We start from the raw sequence: 14,044 nt of genomic DNA, 5'->3' as shown, positions 1-14,044 counted from the left end.
TATCAACAGTGCAACTTCTCGAGTCTAGGAAATTGTTTCATATTTCTTAAGCTTGTCTGTTTTTTTCCTGGAGGTCATGGAATCAGCATGGGCACAAAAGAGTAGGCCTGGCCATTTTCATGAGGCTCCCCACAAGACAGAAGTAGTTTAAAATAAACAAGACAGGGACAGGCTGGATTCTAAGAAGAAAATGGGGAATTTAATACTCACAGATAGTCACGAGTGACTATAAAGATTTTTAACTGTTTGATTAGCCTACTTACGAATAATCTCCATCTGTGAAGTGTAGATCCAAGGATAACAGAAAATTCATTTCCTCAAGGGTTTCTTCAATCTGAAGAGAAATTATAATACGAGATATTTTCTTTTTTGTGGTGTCATAATAGCTTATAACATTGTGAAATTTCTGTTATACATTATTGGCAGTCACCATATATATTTATGTGCCCCTTTACCCCTTATGCACCCCCTCCAACCCCCTTCCCCTCTGGTAACCACTAATCTGTTCTCTTTGTCCACGTGTTTGTTTATCTTCTACAATATGAGATACTTTTTGAATATTTCTAGAAAGTTACAAATATGCCTTGAGGCTTTACAAAAAACATTTATCTAAATATATATGAAGAGATGTTTACCTTTTTTTCATCCAACAACATTTTAACTTTGAAGATCATGACATCATTTAAAACAACCTCCTCATTTTTATATAGAATTTGAAATGTTTTACTGCAAATCAGAGAATCATGAACTGAAGCTGGAAAGGCTAAAGTCATACCTAAAACAGATAAGATATATAACTGACAGGTAAAAGGCAAAATATAACACTAGTAAATTAATACTTTTACAAAAAGTACTGTAAGTTTGATTATATTACTCCAATGCCATTACCATTTTATATAGCAGTATTAGAACATTTCTGAAAGTTTATTAATTCCTATGATAAAAAATGAATAAATAAGTACATTATAACCATTATAAAATTGTTGTACAACTTATCTTAATCTGAGAAGGTAAATAAGAAAATCTCAAGGTAGTTATTTTAAGAGTGAACAATTGATCTGTACACCACAGAAGCAAGCAATTTAGTTTTCCATAGCTACATAGTAAGGAATTTGGTTGGCCTTTGTCCTGGTTGCTGGGAGGTAACCTCTAAACACTTAGAATAAAGAATCTGGTTGGTTTTTATTCCAGTTCCTGGAAGATGGCCTCTAAATCCTTAGAATTTCCCAGTGACTGGAGTGTCTCTGTTATTCATGGTGGGCCCAGGGTGTTTATGGTAAGTAGGTGACTCAGGATGGGGGCTGGCCACACCAGTAAGAACAACTATGTGATTAGAGAGTTGGCGCTTTGAGCCCAATCTCCAGGGAGGGCAATGGGGCTGAAGACTGAGCCACACGGGTGATGATTCAATCAATCATGCCTATGTAATGAAACACCAATAAGAACTCTGGACACTGAGGCCTGTGGGCCTTCCCCAGTTGGCAATACTCTACATACTGTCACATACAGATTTTCTGGAGGATAATGCAGCCTGACTCCTTGGGGAGAGAACAATAGAAGCTTCACAAATATGGGACTCTCCCCGACCTTGCTCTATGCATCTCTTCTTTCGGCTGGCTCTGATCTGCTATAATATCTGCCTCTATCTTTGCTATAATACAACTGTAATAATAAATAGAGTGCTTCTCTTGAGTTTTGTGAGTTGGTCTAGCAAATTATCGAACCTAGTATCGCAACTAGCATGACCTAGTATGAGGTGCTGAAGCCCAAGAGGTGTACGGAGAGCATCCATGAGGGAGACGGCGCAGTGACAAGAGACCGGCACATATAAGGGACTGATCAAATAAGAAAATATATTAAGGACCATGAGTCAGGTTTCTTACCGAAAGCTTTCAGAGAAAGGATGTGCACAGATGGAAAGGAGATACAAATGTAAAATGAATCCAGTGGTACCGGACTGAAATTAGAAATAGTGATGTGAACTCATGGTTTTCACTACATATTTAGATAAAGAAAGACAGGTGTAAATTTGTGTATGTATGTGTAAATACACATGTGTGTACATACATGTACTCACTAGCTCTGTCCACTCAAAGGGCCTGGGAGAAACAAAGCCCCAAATACTCGTTTCTAATACTATTCTCTGCTAAAAGGAACCAGGGCTTTTGGAGAAACAGTTGACTGCAGAGCTGGGGCACAGATAGGACAAAATAAGTCTGGACCATCTTTTCACACCAGAAAGTAAAGAAGTGGTAAAAGAATGAGGGGACACATCAAAAGGACCTATAAGCTGGCTTAAGGAGGCTATCCCCAGTCATATCTGGGATGAACTGAGCATCAAAATAAATTACGATAGCAATGGATTACCATCTATTGAATAAAAAAGAAATCCATTAAGTTCATACGGACATAAATAAATGAGTGAAAAAATCAGGAAGTTTGAAGGGGAAAAGAGTAACTTTACCGTGGAGAAGTCTGACAAAGACTTAAACGACTCAAGTTAACATCATCAGTAATGGGACAAATAGGACATAATGAGAAGAAAGCAGCATCATTTCTGAGACAGTCCTATCAAAGATGTATAAGCTGAATCTAATCATCAGGAAATCGAAGATCAATGCAAACTGAAGGACATTCTACGAATTAACAGGATTATAGTCTTCAAAAGTGTCAGGGTCATGAAAAAGTCAAGGAAAGACTGAGGAACTGTTGCAGAACGAAGGAGATGAAAGAGACATTAATAATTACAATGCATGATTCCGAACTGGATCATTCTGCTATAAAGAACTTTATTGGGACAACTAGCAAAACTTGAGTGGGTCTGAGGATAATATGGTAGTAATGTATCAATGTTAATTTCTCCATTTTGATTATTTTAATGGGGTTACATAACAGAATATTCTTGTTTGGAGAAAATACATACAGTCATCCCCCTTATCTGTGGGGAATACATTCTATGATCCCCAGTGGAACTATGGACAGTGAAACTATGGATAGTACCGAATCCCACATATACTATGTTTTTTCCTATACATACATACCTATGATAAAGTTGAACTTATAAATTAGGCACAGTAAGAGATTAACAATAATAACATAATAAAATAGATTATAACAATATACTGTAATAAAAGTCGCCATAGATCTCAGCAATCTCAGCATAAGATTATTTTTCTTTCCTTCTTAAGTCGAGAACTTTCACCTTTTCACTTAAAGGAAGCTCTTGACAGCTTCTCTTTGGCATACTCAAATTCCCAGCATCACTGCTCTTGCGCTTTGGGGCCATTATTAAGTAAACTGAGGGTGACTTGAACACAAGCACTGTGATACCACGACAGTTGATCTGAGAACTGAGACAGCTACTAAGACTCATGGGCGGGTGGCGTGTACAGCATGGATCTGCGGGACAAAGGGACGAGTCATGTCCAGAGCAGGACAGAGCAGAACTGCGAGAGACTTCGTCATGCTACTCAGAACTGCACGCAACTTAAAACTTGTGAATTGTCTACTGCTGAAATTTTCAACTTAATATTTTTGGACCATGGTGGACCGCAAGTAACTGAAACCGCAAATGCAGGTAAGGGGGGACTACTGTACTGAAGTACTGGGGATGATGGAGCATCGTGTTGGCAAATTACTCTTAAATGGTTCACGAAAAAATGTTCTTTGTACCATACTTACAACATTTCTATAAATTTGACATCTCTCTCTCTCTCTCTCTCTCTCTAAATATATGAAGGAAAACCAAGTAGATCAGAAACTCAATTTCTGTATGTTTCAGAGAAAAGCTGAGAAGGGGAAGAAATTTTCCTCAATGGAAAATAGATTTTGTTAAAGCACTCAAATAATGTGAAATTAGAAGCTACTGCCTCAAAAGGCGAAGTTTCACTCTTGCTGTTCCCTGAGGATGCTGCTCCAGTGTCGCCCTCTAAAGTGGGGGCTATTCCTCTTCTGTGCTCCTCCCTCTGGGCCTGGAGCTTCTTCGTTCCTCACTGACGCTTTCAGACATTTTCTAAAACCATCTGCACCCCAGCTTTGAATCTCAAGTGATCAGACAGTAGCACACACCATCTCACTTCAGGTTGCGGTCACTACAAACCCCTGGGAGCTCTCATTTCTTGAATGCTTGACTTCCTAATTCGAGGTCACTTTCTCCCAAACTATTTTAGCCATCCCTCTTGGTAATAAACCTCCAATCCTGGACCTCCAAGGTTCTCTTCCTCCTCTCCTTAGGTGTTCTTGCCTTTTAGCCCTCCTCAGCTCCTCACTCCTATGGTCATTTCCTAGACTTCCACATTTCCGATGACTGCAATCTCTCTATAATTTAAACTTCAGTAAACGTCCTCTCTCATATCTCCACCTATCTTTCCAGCACATTCTCTCTAATACCACCGGTTCAACAATCATTTGACCCCACTTAGGAGTAGATTCCATAAATCCTACTCCTTTTCATTATCCCTCTACTTTCTCTCAAGTCCTCACTTTCCTCTTTACCCATCTTAAATTCTATGATCCATCATTACCACTCACCCTTACATACATCCTATTAAGGATATATGGTACTCTTGCTTTGTCAGATTTGCCTGGATAAATCTCAACCTTTATAAAGCTGCCTCTCTGCCTACTCCATACTTGTATCCACAAGCTGAATGTACTGGGAAAAACACACAACACTTCTGACTGACTAGACTTTAAATTCGTGATCACTGATCTCAAACAGACCCTTAGCGCTGCCTAGCAATCATACCACATCTTGCGAATCCATTCTCTCCCACATTCCTAGATGAATATTTCACAAATTATTTTCTCTCCTCAAATCTACCCTTCAGTCTCAAGTGAGAACCTTGGTTCTTATTTCATGGGAAAACAAACACAATCAGAGAAGTTCTGAAAACTCTGCATCTACTTGCAGATACATCTGGACAAATTCCATCTTTCTCTGCTCCCCTTTCTGGAAAACTCCTCAAAAGATTGTCTGGTATTTAATGTCTCTAATTCATCTCCTCCCATCCTCTCTTTAGCCCGTTTTGTGGTTGCCAGTCTCCAACACGGCCCCAGTGGTTCTCACCTCCTGGTATTCACATCCTTGTAGAATTTTGCCCACAAAGTCCCAGGGTTGATCTATGTGAACACAGCAGAAGTAGCAGACTGCAACCTCCTGAGAAACCTTGAACCAGAGGCAAGCAGCTAAACAGCTTCTGGATTCCAGACCCAAAGGAACTGTGCGATAATGGTTGTTGTTTTAAACTAAGTTTGGGAGGAGAGAAGTCAAGATGGCGGGGTAGGCAGATTCTGAACTCACCTCCTCCTGCAGACACAGCCAATTTACAACTACTCGTGGAAAAATTACCCCTGAGACAGAACTGAAAACTGGATAAGAGGAACTCCTGCAACAACGGACAATCCTAACTGAGGTGGAAGAGGCAGAAACTCCCTTCTGGAGAGGAAAAACGCCGCCTTCACAAGCCGCCAGCTTCATGGCCGCCAGGCAGCAGCCCAAAGGTATGCAGCCTCCCTGGAAGCGCAGTGCCCTGAGCCGGGGAGCACCCTCGCTGTAGGCATTTTGTGGACCCAACACAATCGAGACCAGCGGCATAATATCTGACTGTGCCTGCTACTAAAACATTGGGGAGTACCCCCAGAAAACCTGGTTCACAAAGAAATTAAAACCGTCTCTTAAAGGGCCCGCGTGCAAACTCACCCGTTTCAGAAAGCAACCTAAAATCACCAGAGAGAAAGGTGCATAGTGCTTTGGTGAAAAGAGACTCACTTGATAGGCCCTGAGTGCATCTCAGTGAGACGTGAGACCTCTCCAGGCACTGGGACATTGGCGGCGGCCACTGTTGTGGCCTGGTGTGGGCATGCTGACACAGATGCCATTGGAATTCTCCCTGTGGCCTGCTAGCCCAGGTCTGTCCCACCCACTAGAGCACCGATTTAATCCAGCTCAGCCAGGACAGGCAGCCCACCCTAGAGACTGGCTGCACCCAACAACAAGCCCTCAGGCAACTTGTGGGCCTGCACAGATTGGTGACTGGATTCTCTGCAGCCTGGCAACTGAGCTGACTTCAGTGGGGCAGGGTGTGCACAAGGAGCGGGTGGAGAGTGTGGGGCAGTGGTGCAGTGCGTGGGGCTCCCGCCGTGGAGAGACTGGGTCCACTTCGGGAGGTTGGGGCACACACACGGGGCAGGACTGTGTTGACTGTGTGTGTGGACCTGTGGGCGGCAGGGCTTGTCAGCTACAGAAGACTTGTGCTTCTCAAAGACCCACATAGGGGTTTTGCCCCACCTTCCAAAGTCTGAAACAATTGGGTGCTCCTGTGCCTGAGGCCAGCCCCCCCATCCAGCTGCAATCCTCAGAGAGCTGACAAGAGACCTAAAGGCTGGAGGCTTATAGCAATTATAAGCCCCTGAGCCTAACAACCTGCCATGCTGGGGGCCTACTCACTTAAAAGAAATACTGCAACACAAATATGGTATTAGAACTTGCAGCCAACTGAGCTGGGGCTCCCCACATCTGATAAAGAGACTGAAGGGCCCACAACAACTACAAACAGCTGAGCATTACAACAGCTGACCAGGAGCATAACTCGACCTACCTGGACGCATACAGGGAGAGCAAACAGGCCACAACAGAAGGACACACGTAGCCCACATAGGGGTCACCCCTGGAACATTGAGAACTGAGGGAAGCACACTGCAGGACATCTAAGGCATCACTTGTATACAGTCACCTATCCAAGAGCAGGAAATGTAGCTGACCTACCTAATACGTAGACAAGAGCACAGTGAAAGAGGCAAAATGAGGAGGCAAAAGAATACATTCCAAGTAAGGGAACAGGACAAAACTCCAGAAAAGGAACTAAGTGAAACAGAAATGAGCAACCTACCCAACAGGGAGTTCAAACTAAGAGTGTTAAGGATGCTCACTGATGTGGGGAGAAGAATAGATGAACTCAGTGAGAATGTCAACAAAGAAATGGAAGATATAAAAAAGAACCAATCAGAAATGAAGAATACAATACTGGAAATGAAAAATTCGCTAGAGGGACTCAAAAGCAGAGTAGAGGATACAGAAGAACGGATCTGCGAGCTGGACGAAAGACTAGAAGAAATTACCCAAGCTGAACAGGTAAAAGAGAAAAGAATTAAAAAGAGTGAGGACAGTCTAAGGGACCTCTGGGACAACATCAAGCACACTAACATCCATGTTATAGGTGGCCCGGAAGGAGAAGAGCAAGACAAAGGGGCAGACAATCTATTTCAAGAAATAATAGATGAAAACTTCCCTAACCTGAGGAAGGAAGCAGACATCCAGGTACAGGAAGCACAGAGAGCCCCAAACAAGATAAACCCAAAGAGGCCCACAACAAGACACATCATAATCAAAATGTCTAGAATTAAAGAGAAAGAGAGAATCCTAAAAGCTGCCAGAGAAAGACAAGCTACACACAAAGGAAACCCCATAAGGCTATCAGCTGACTTCTCAGCAGAAACCTTACAGGCTAGAAGAGAGTGGCAAGATATATTTAAAGTGCTAAAATGAAAAAACTTACAGCCAAGAATACTCTACGCAGCAAGATTACCATTCAAAATGGAAGGAGAGATCAAAAATTTCCCAGACAAGCAAAAATTAAAGGAGTTTGTCACCAAGAAACTAGTGCTACGAGAAATGTTAAAGGGACTGATTTAAGGGGAAAAGAGAAGACCACAAACAGGAAAAATTATCTATTTCCATGATAAGAGGGCAATGGACAAAAAAGAGGTTAGATATTATATCAAAAACATAAAATGAGGGAGGAGGGGAGTTAAAAGAGTAGAGCTTTCAGACAGAGGTCAAACTAAAGAGACCATCAATTCTGTACAGAAGGAGAAAGGAACAGAGAAGGACTACTAAAACACTGAGAAAAAGTTAAAAAATGGCAGTAAGTACATACTTGTCAATAGCTACTTTAAACGTCAATGGACTAAATGCCCCAATTAAAAGGCATAGGGTAGCTGATTGGATAAAACACCAAGACCCATATATATGCTGCATACAAGAGACACACGTCAGACCTAAAGACACTCACAAACTGAAAATGAAGGGATGGAAAAAGATATTCCATGCAAATGGCAATGAAAAGAAAGCTGGGGTAGCAGTACTCATATCAGACAAAATAGACTTTAAAATAAAAACTGTAAAAAGAGACAAAGAAGGGCATTACATAATGATCAAGGGAACAATCCAACAAGAGGATATAACACTTGTAAATATCTACGCACCCAATGTAGGGGCACCTAAATATATAAAGCAATTATTAACAGACATAAAAAGAGAAATAGACAGTAACACAATAATAGTAGGGGACTTTAACACTCCACTTACACCAATGGATAGATCATCCAAACAGAAGATCAATAAGGAAACATTGGCCTTAAATGACACACTAGAACAGATGGACCTAGTAGATATATACAGAGCATTCCATCCAAAAACCCAAGAATACACGTTCTTTTCAAATGCACATGGAACATTCTCCAGGACTGATCACATATTAGGCCACAAAACAAGTCTCCATAAATTTAAGAAGATTAAAAAAATACCAAGCATCTTTTCTAACCACAACGGTATGAAACTGGAAATCAACAATAGAAAGAAAATCAGAAAAGCCACAAACACGTGGAGATTAAACAAAATGCAACTAAACAACGACGAAATCAAAGAAGAAATCAAAAAATACCTGGAGACAAATGAAAATGAAAATACGACATGCCAGAATTTATGGGATACAGCAAAAGCGGTTCTAAGAGGGAAGTTTATAGCAATTCAGGCCTATCTCAACAAACAAGAAAAATCTCAAACAATCTAACAATGCACCTAAAGGAACTGGAAAAAGAAGAACAAACAAAGCCCAAAATCAGTAGAAGAAGGGAAATAATAAAAATCAGAGCAGAAATAAATGAAATAGAGGCTAAAAAAACAATAGAAAAAAATAATAAAACCAAGAGCTGGTTCTTTGAAAAGATCAACAAAATTGACAAACCTTTAGCTAGACTCACCAAGAAAAACACAGAGAAGGCACAAATAAGTAAAATCAGAAATGAAAGAGGAGAAATTACAACAGACACCTCAGAAATACAAAAGATTATAAGAGAATACTATGAAAAGCTATATGCCAACCAATTCGATAATCTGGAAGAAATGGATAAATTCTTAGAATCATACAACCTTCCAAAACTGGATCAAGAAGAAGTAGAGAATTTGAATAGACCAATCACCATTAAGGAGATCGAAACAGTAATCACAAACCTCTCCAAAAATAAAAGTCCAGGACCAGATGGCTTCCCTGGTGAATTCTACCAAACATTCAAAGAAGACTTAATACCGACCCTTCTCAAACTCTTCCAAAAATTGAGGAGGGAGGGAAGCTCCCTAACTCATTCTACGAAGCAGACATTACCCTGATACCAAAACCAGACAAGGACAACACAAAAAAAGAAAATTATAGGCCAATATCACTGATGAACATCGATGCAAAAATCCTCAACAAAATACTAGCAAATCGCATACAACAATATATTAAAAAGATTATACACCATGATCAAGTGGGATTTATTCCAGGTATGCAGGGAGGGTTCAACATTCACAAATCAATCAACGTAATACACCACATTAATAAAATAAAGGATAAAAATCACATGATCATCTCAATAGATGCAGAGAAAGCATTTGACAATATACAGCATCCATTTATGATAAAAATTCTGAATAAAATGGGGATAGAAGGAAAGTACCTCAACATAATAAAGGCCATATATGACAAATCCACAGCTAATATCATCCTCAATGGTGAAAAACTGAAAGCTATCCCTCTAAGAATAGGAACCAGACAAGGATGCCCACTGTCACCACTCCTACTTAACATAGTACTGGAAGTCCTAGCCAGAGCAATCAGGCAAGAGAAAGAAATAAAAGGGATCCAAATTGGAAAGGAAGAAGTTTAACTGTCACTATTTGCAGATGACATGATTTTATATGTAGAAAACCCTAAAGAATCCACCAGAAAACTTTTAGAAGTAATAAACGAATATGGTAAAGTTGCAGGATACAAAATCAACATACAAAAATCAGTTGCATTTCTATACACTAACAACGAAGTAGCAGAAAGAGAAATTAAGAATACCATCCCATTTACAATTGCAACAAAAAGAATAAAATACCTAGGAATAAACTTAACCAAAGAGATGAAAGATCTGTACACCAAAAACTATAAAACATTGCTGAAAGAAATTGAAGAAGACACAAAGAAATGGAAAGATATTCCGTGCTCTTGGATTGGAAGAATTAACATAGTTAAGATGTCCATACTTCCTAAAGCAATCTATAGATTCAATGCAATCCCTACCAAAGTTCCAACAACATTTTTCACAGAAATAGAACAAAGAATCCTAAAATTTATATGGAACAACAAAAGACCCTGAACAGCTAAAGGAATCCTGAGAAAAAAGAACAAAGCTGGAGGTATCAGACTCTCTGATTTCAAAATATACTACAAAGCTATAGTAACCAAAACAGCATGGTACTGGCACAAAAACAGACACACAGATCAATGGAATAGAAATGCAAGCCCAGAAATAAACCCACACATCTACGGACAGCTAATCTTTGACAAAGGAGCCAAGAACATACAATGGAGAAAAGAAAGTCTCTTCAACAAATGGTGTTGGGAAAACTGGATAGCCACATGCAAAAAAATGAAAGTAGACCCTTACCTTACACCATACACAAAAATTAACTCCAAATGGATTAAAGACTTGATTGTAAGACCTGAAACTATGAAACTTCTAGAAGAAAACATAGGCAGTACGCTCTTCAACATCGGTCTTAGCAACATATTTTCAAGCACCATGTCTGACCGGGCAAGAGAAACAATAGAAAAAATAAACAAATGGGACTACATCAAACTAAAAAGCTTCTGCACAGCAAAGGAAACCATCAACAAAACAAAAAGACAACCTAACAATTGGGAGAAGATAATTGCAAACCATACGTCTGATAAGGGGTTAATCTCTAAAATATATAAAGAACTCAGGCATCTCAACAACAAAAAAACTAACAACCCAATTAAAAAATGGGCAAAAGACCTGAAGAGACATTTCTCCAAAGAAGATATACAGATGGCCAACAGACACATGAAAAGATGTTCAAAATCATTAACTATCAGGGAAATGCAAATCAAAACTACAATGAGATATCACCTCACGCCCGTCAGAATCGCTATAATTAACAAGACAGGAAACAACATTTGTTGGAGAGGATGTGGAGAGAAGGGAACTCGCATACACTGCTGGTGGGAGTGCAAACTGGTGCAGCCACTATGGAAAACAGTATGGAGATTCCTCAAAAAATCAAGGATAGAACTACCGTATGATCCAGCTATTCCACTACTGGGTATTTACCCAAAGAACTTGAAAACACCAATGCGTAAAGATACATACACCCCTGTGTTCATTGCAGTGTTATTCACGATGGCCACGACTTGGAAGCAACCTAAGTGCCCATCAAGGGACGAATGGATAAAGAAGATGTATATATACACAATGGAATACTACTCAGTCATAAGAAACGATGAAATCCAGCCATTTGTGACAACATGAATGGACACTGAGGGTATTATGCAAAGTGAAATAAGTCAGAGGGAGAAGGTCAAACACTGTATGATTTCCTTCATTAAGTAGTAGATAATAACAACAATAAACAAACACATAGAGACAGAGATGGGATTGGTGGTTACCAGAGGGGAAGGGGGGAGGGAGGAGGGCAAAAGGGATAATTCTGCACATGTGTGTGGTGATGGGTTGTAATTAGTATTTGGGTGGTGAACATGATGTAATCTATGCAGAAACAGAAGTGTATTGATGTACACCTGAAATTTATACAATGTTATAAACCAATGTTACTGCAATAAACAAAAAAATTTAACAAAAAATAAAAAAATAAACTAAGTTTGGGGGTAAATTCTTACACAACAATAATTAATTCACATTTAACTAGACTTTGGCCCACGTTAACTGCTCTTATCAAGAACACTAATGACTTCTGCTTTGCTAAAGGCAACGGTCAATTCTTAGATCTCATCTTACTTGACTTATAATCAGCATCTGACACAGTTGCACATTCTTCCTTCTTGAAACACTTCTTTAATTTGGCTTCCGGGACATCACACTTTTCTGGTTTTGCTCCTACTTCACGGGCCACCCCTTTTTAGAAATTTCCTGCTGTTTTTTTCTTATCCAAGAAAAAGCATAGCATAGTGGTTAAGAACAGACTCTGGGGCCAGACTGCCTAGGTTTAAATTCTGGCTCTGCCACTTCTAGCCCTGTGACCTTTATTAAATTTTCTGTCTTCCATGGCCCCAAATCTGTTCTTCAGCAAATCCCGCTGTCTCTACCAACAAACTATATCCAATTGAGTGAGAGTGCTAGAAATGCTTAAACAGAAAAAAAAGAACACTGCTGTTAGGAATGCCCTAAAAGGGATTCTATAGCACGGGATAAGAAACTGTATACAAAATAATATTCTAAATTGCTTTGGAATGACAATAATTAACCTTCTGTGAAAGTTACCTATATCCTCAATTAACATCAATACTTTTAAATACTTTAAAAGCTTTTAAATACTTTCAAAGTTTTTAAAAAGATGTGCCAATGACTTTACAGATAATAAACTTCTCTTTAATTTTATTCTCAAACAAAAAACAATGGGCAAAAGTTTCTCCTAGTCATTCACACACTCATCCAATCAACAAATATTTATTGAATACCTATTGAATACCTATTATGTCCCATAATACGCACTTTTTTTTTTTTTTGTGAGGAAGATTGGCCCTGAGCTAACATCTGCCAACCCCCCTCTTTTTGCTGAGGAAGACTGGCCCTGGGCTAACATTCGTGCCCATCTTCCTCCACTTTATATAGGATGCCGCCACAGCATGGCTTGCCAAGTGGTGCATCGGTGTGCGCCTGGGATCCGAACCGGCGAACCCTGGGCCGCCGCAGCGGAGCGCGCGCACTTAACTGCTTGCACCACCGGGCCGGCCCCGGCACTTTCTAAGTATTGGAGATACACAGTAAAATAAAACAGATGAAAATTTCTGACCTTGTGGACCTTACGTCCTAATGAGAGGGGTGATAGAGAATAAAAATAATAAATAAGCAAATGATACAGTATGTTTGAAGGTAATAAGTGCTATGGAGAAAAACAGAGACAGGAAAGAGAAGGAGAAAGGTAGCAATTTTAAACTGAAAAGTCAGGCAATGCTTAATTGAGAAGGTGACCTATCAGCAAAGACCAGAGCAGATTCCTATGTCCTCTTCCCTACTACACGCCACTAGGTTGCTGCCCCTCCTTCACCTTAGCAGAAGTCTGGAGGTTTATTGCCTGGAGAAGATAAAGCAGTGGCCCTCTCAACTGGAAGTCACCTGCAAAACTGAGAGCATGAGCATAGGCATACTGAATATTGAACACAGATCTGCAGAACTCTTCCTCCGCTGGGCTCCCAGAAGGCTGGCAGTTAGATTCTCACCCTCCAGGAAAGAAAGAGACAAGAGTCTTCCCCGGCATTTCAAGAACTGTAAAGAGTCCAAGATTTTACCCTACCTGCAAGCTAATAAGCTAGCCTGCCACAGTTCCATGGACGTTGGCAGAAGACACGAGACTCCTGGGTCAGAGACAAAGGACTTAATCACTTATGGCATAGCAAACAGCATAAACTTCATGTTCACTTCAGTTCCCTTTGTCCTCACTCCCCCTCCTTTGCTAAACATCCTTAAAAAGACAGTCTGCAACAGAAGTCTTTCAGTGTCTCTGCTCACAAGAGATACAGAAACGCGAGAAACCACGGAGAATTATTTTCAATAATACACAGGGTAAAATATTAGATTCTTCACAGTTCTTTATATGGGGAATTGGACCAACCCAACAGATCTATTATAATAGATGAGATCTATAAATACTGACTTCAAAGATTCCTTACCAAGCAGCTCACTAATAACACCCTAA

The 14,044-nt window shown here is 40.0% G+C and overlaps 1 protein-coding gene across 12 annotated transcripts in view; it reads right to left on the bottom strand.

Moving 5' to 3' along the window:
- The window catches only part of FAM135A (family with sequence similarity 135 member A), a 124,401-nt gene that overhangs the window by 66,969 nt on the left and 43,388 nt on the right, over positions 1 to 14,044 (bottom strand). For all 12 annotated transcript variants that reach the window (XM_087438782.1, XM_087438778.1, XM_087438781.1 and 9 more), the window contains 2 exons: positions 636 to 775; positions 264 to 334 (listed from right to left, as the gene is read on the bottom strand). In XM_087438782.1, the coding sequence (XP_087294908.1) occupies positions 264 to 334; positions 636 to 775 (211 nt within the window). The remainder of the gene's footprint in view (positions 1 to 263; positions 335 to 635; positions 776 to 14,044) is intronic.

This window comes from Ceratotherium simum, chromosome 13 (genome assembly GCF_057802395.1).
Source record: "Ceratotherium simum simum isolate JZ-2026a chromosome 13, ASM5780239v1, whole genome shotgun sequence".
Lineage (NCBI taxonomy): Eukaryota > Metazoa > Chordata > Mammalia > Perissodactyla > Rhinocerotidae > Ceratotherium > Ceratotherium simum.
This window is presented reverse-complemented; position numbering and strand designations above follow the sequence as displayed.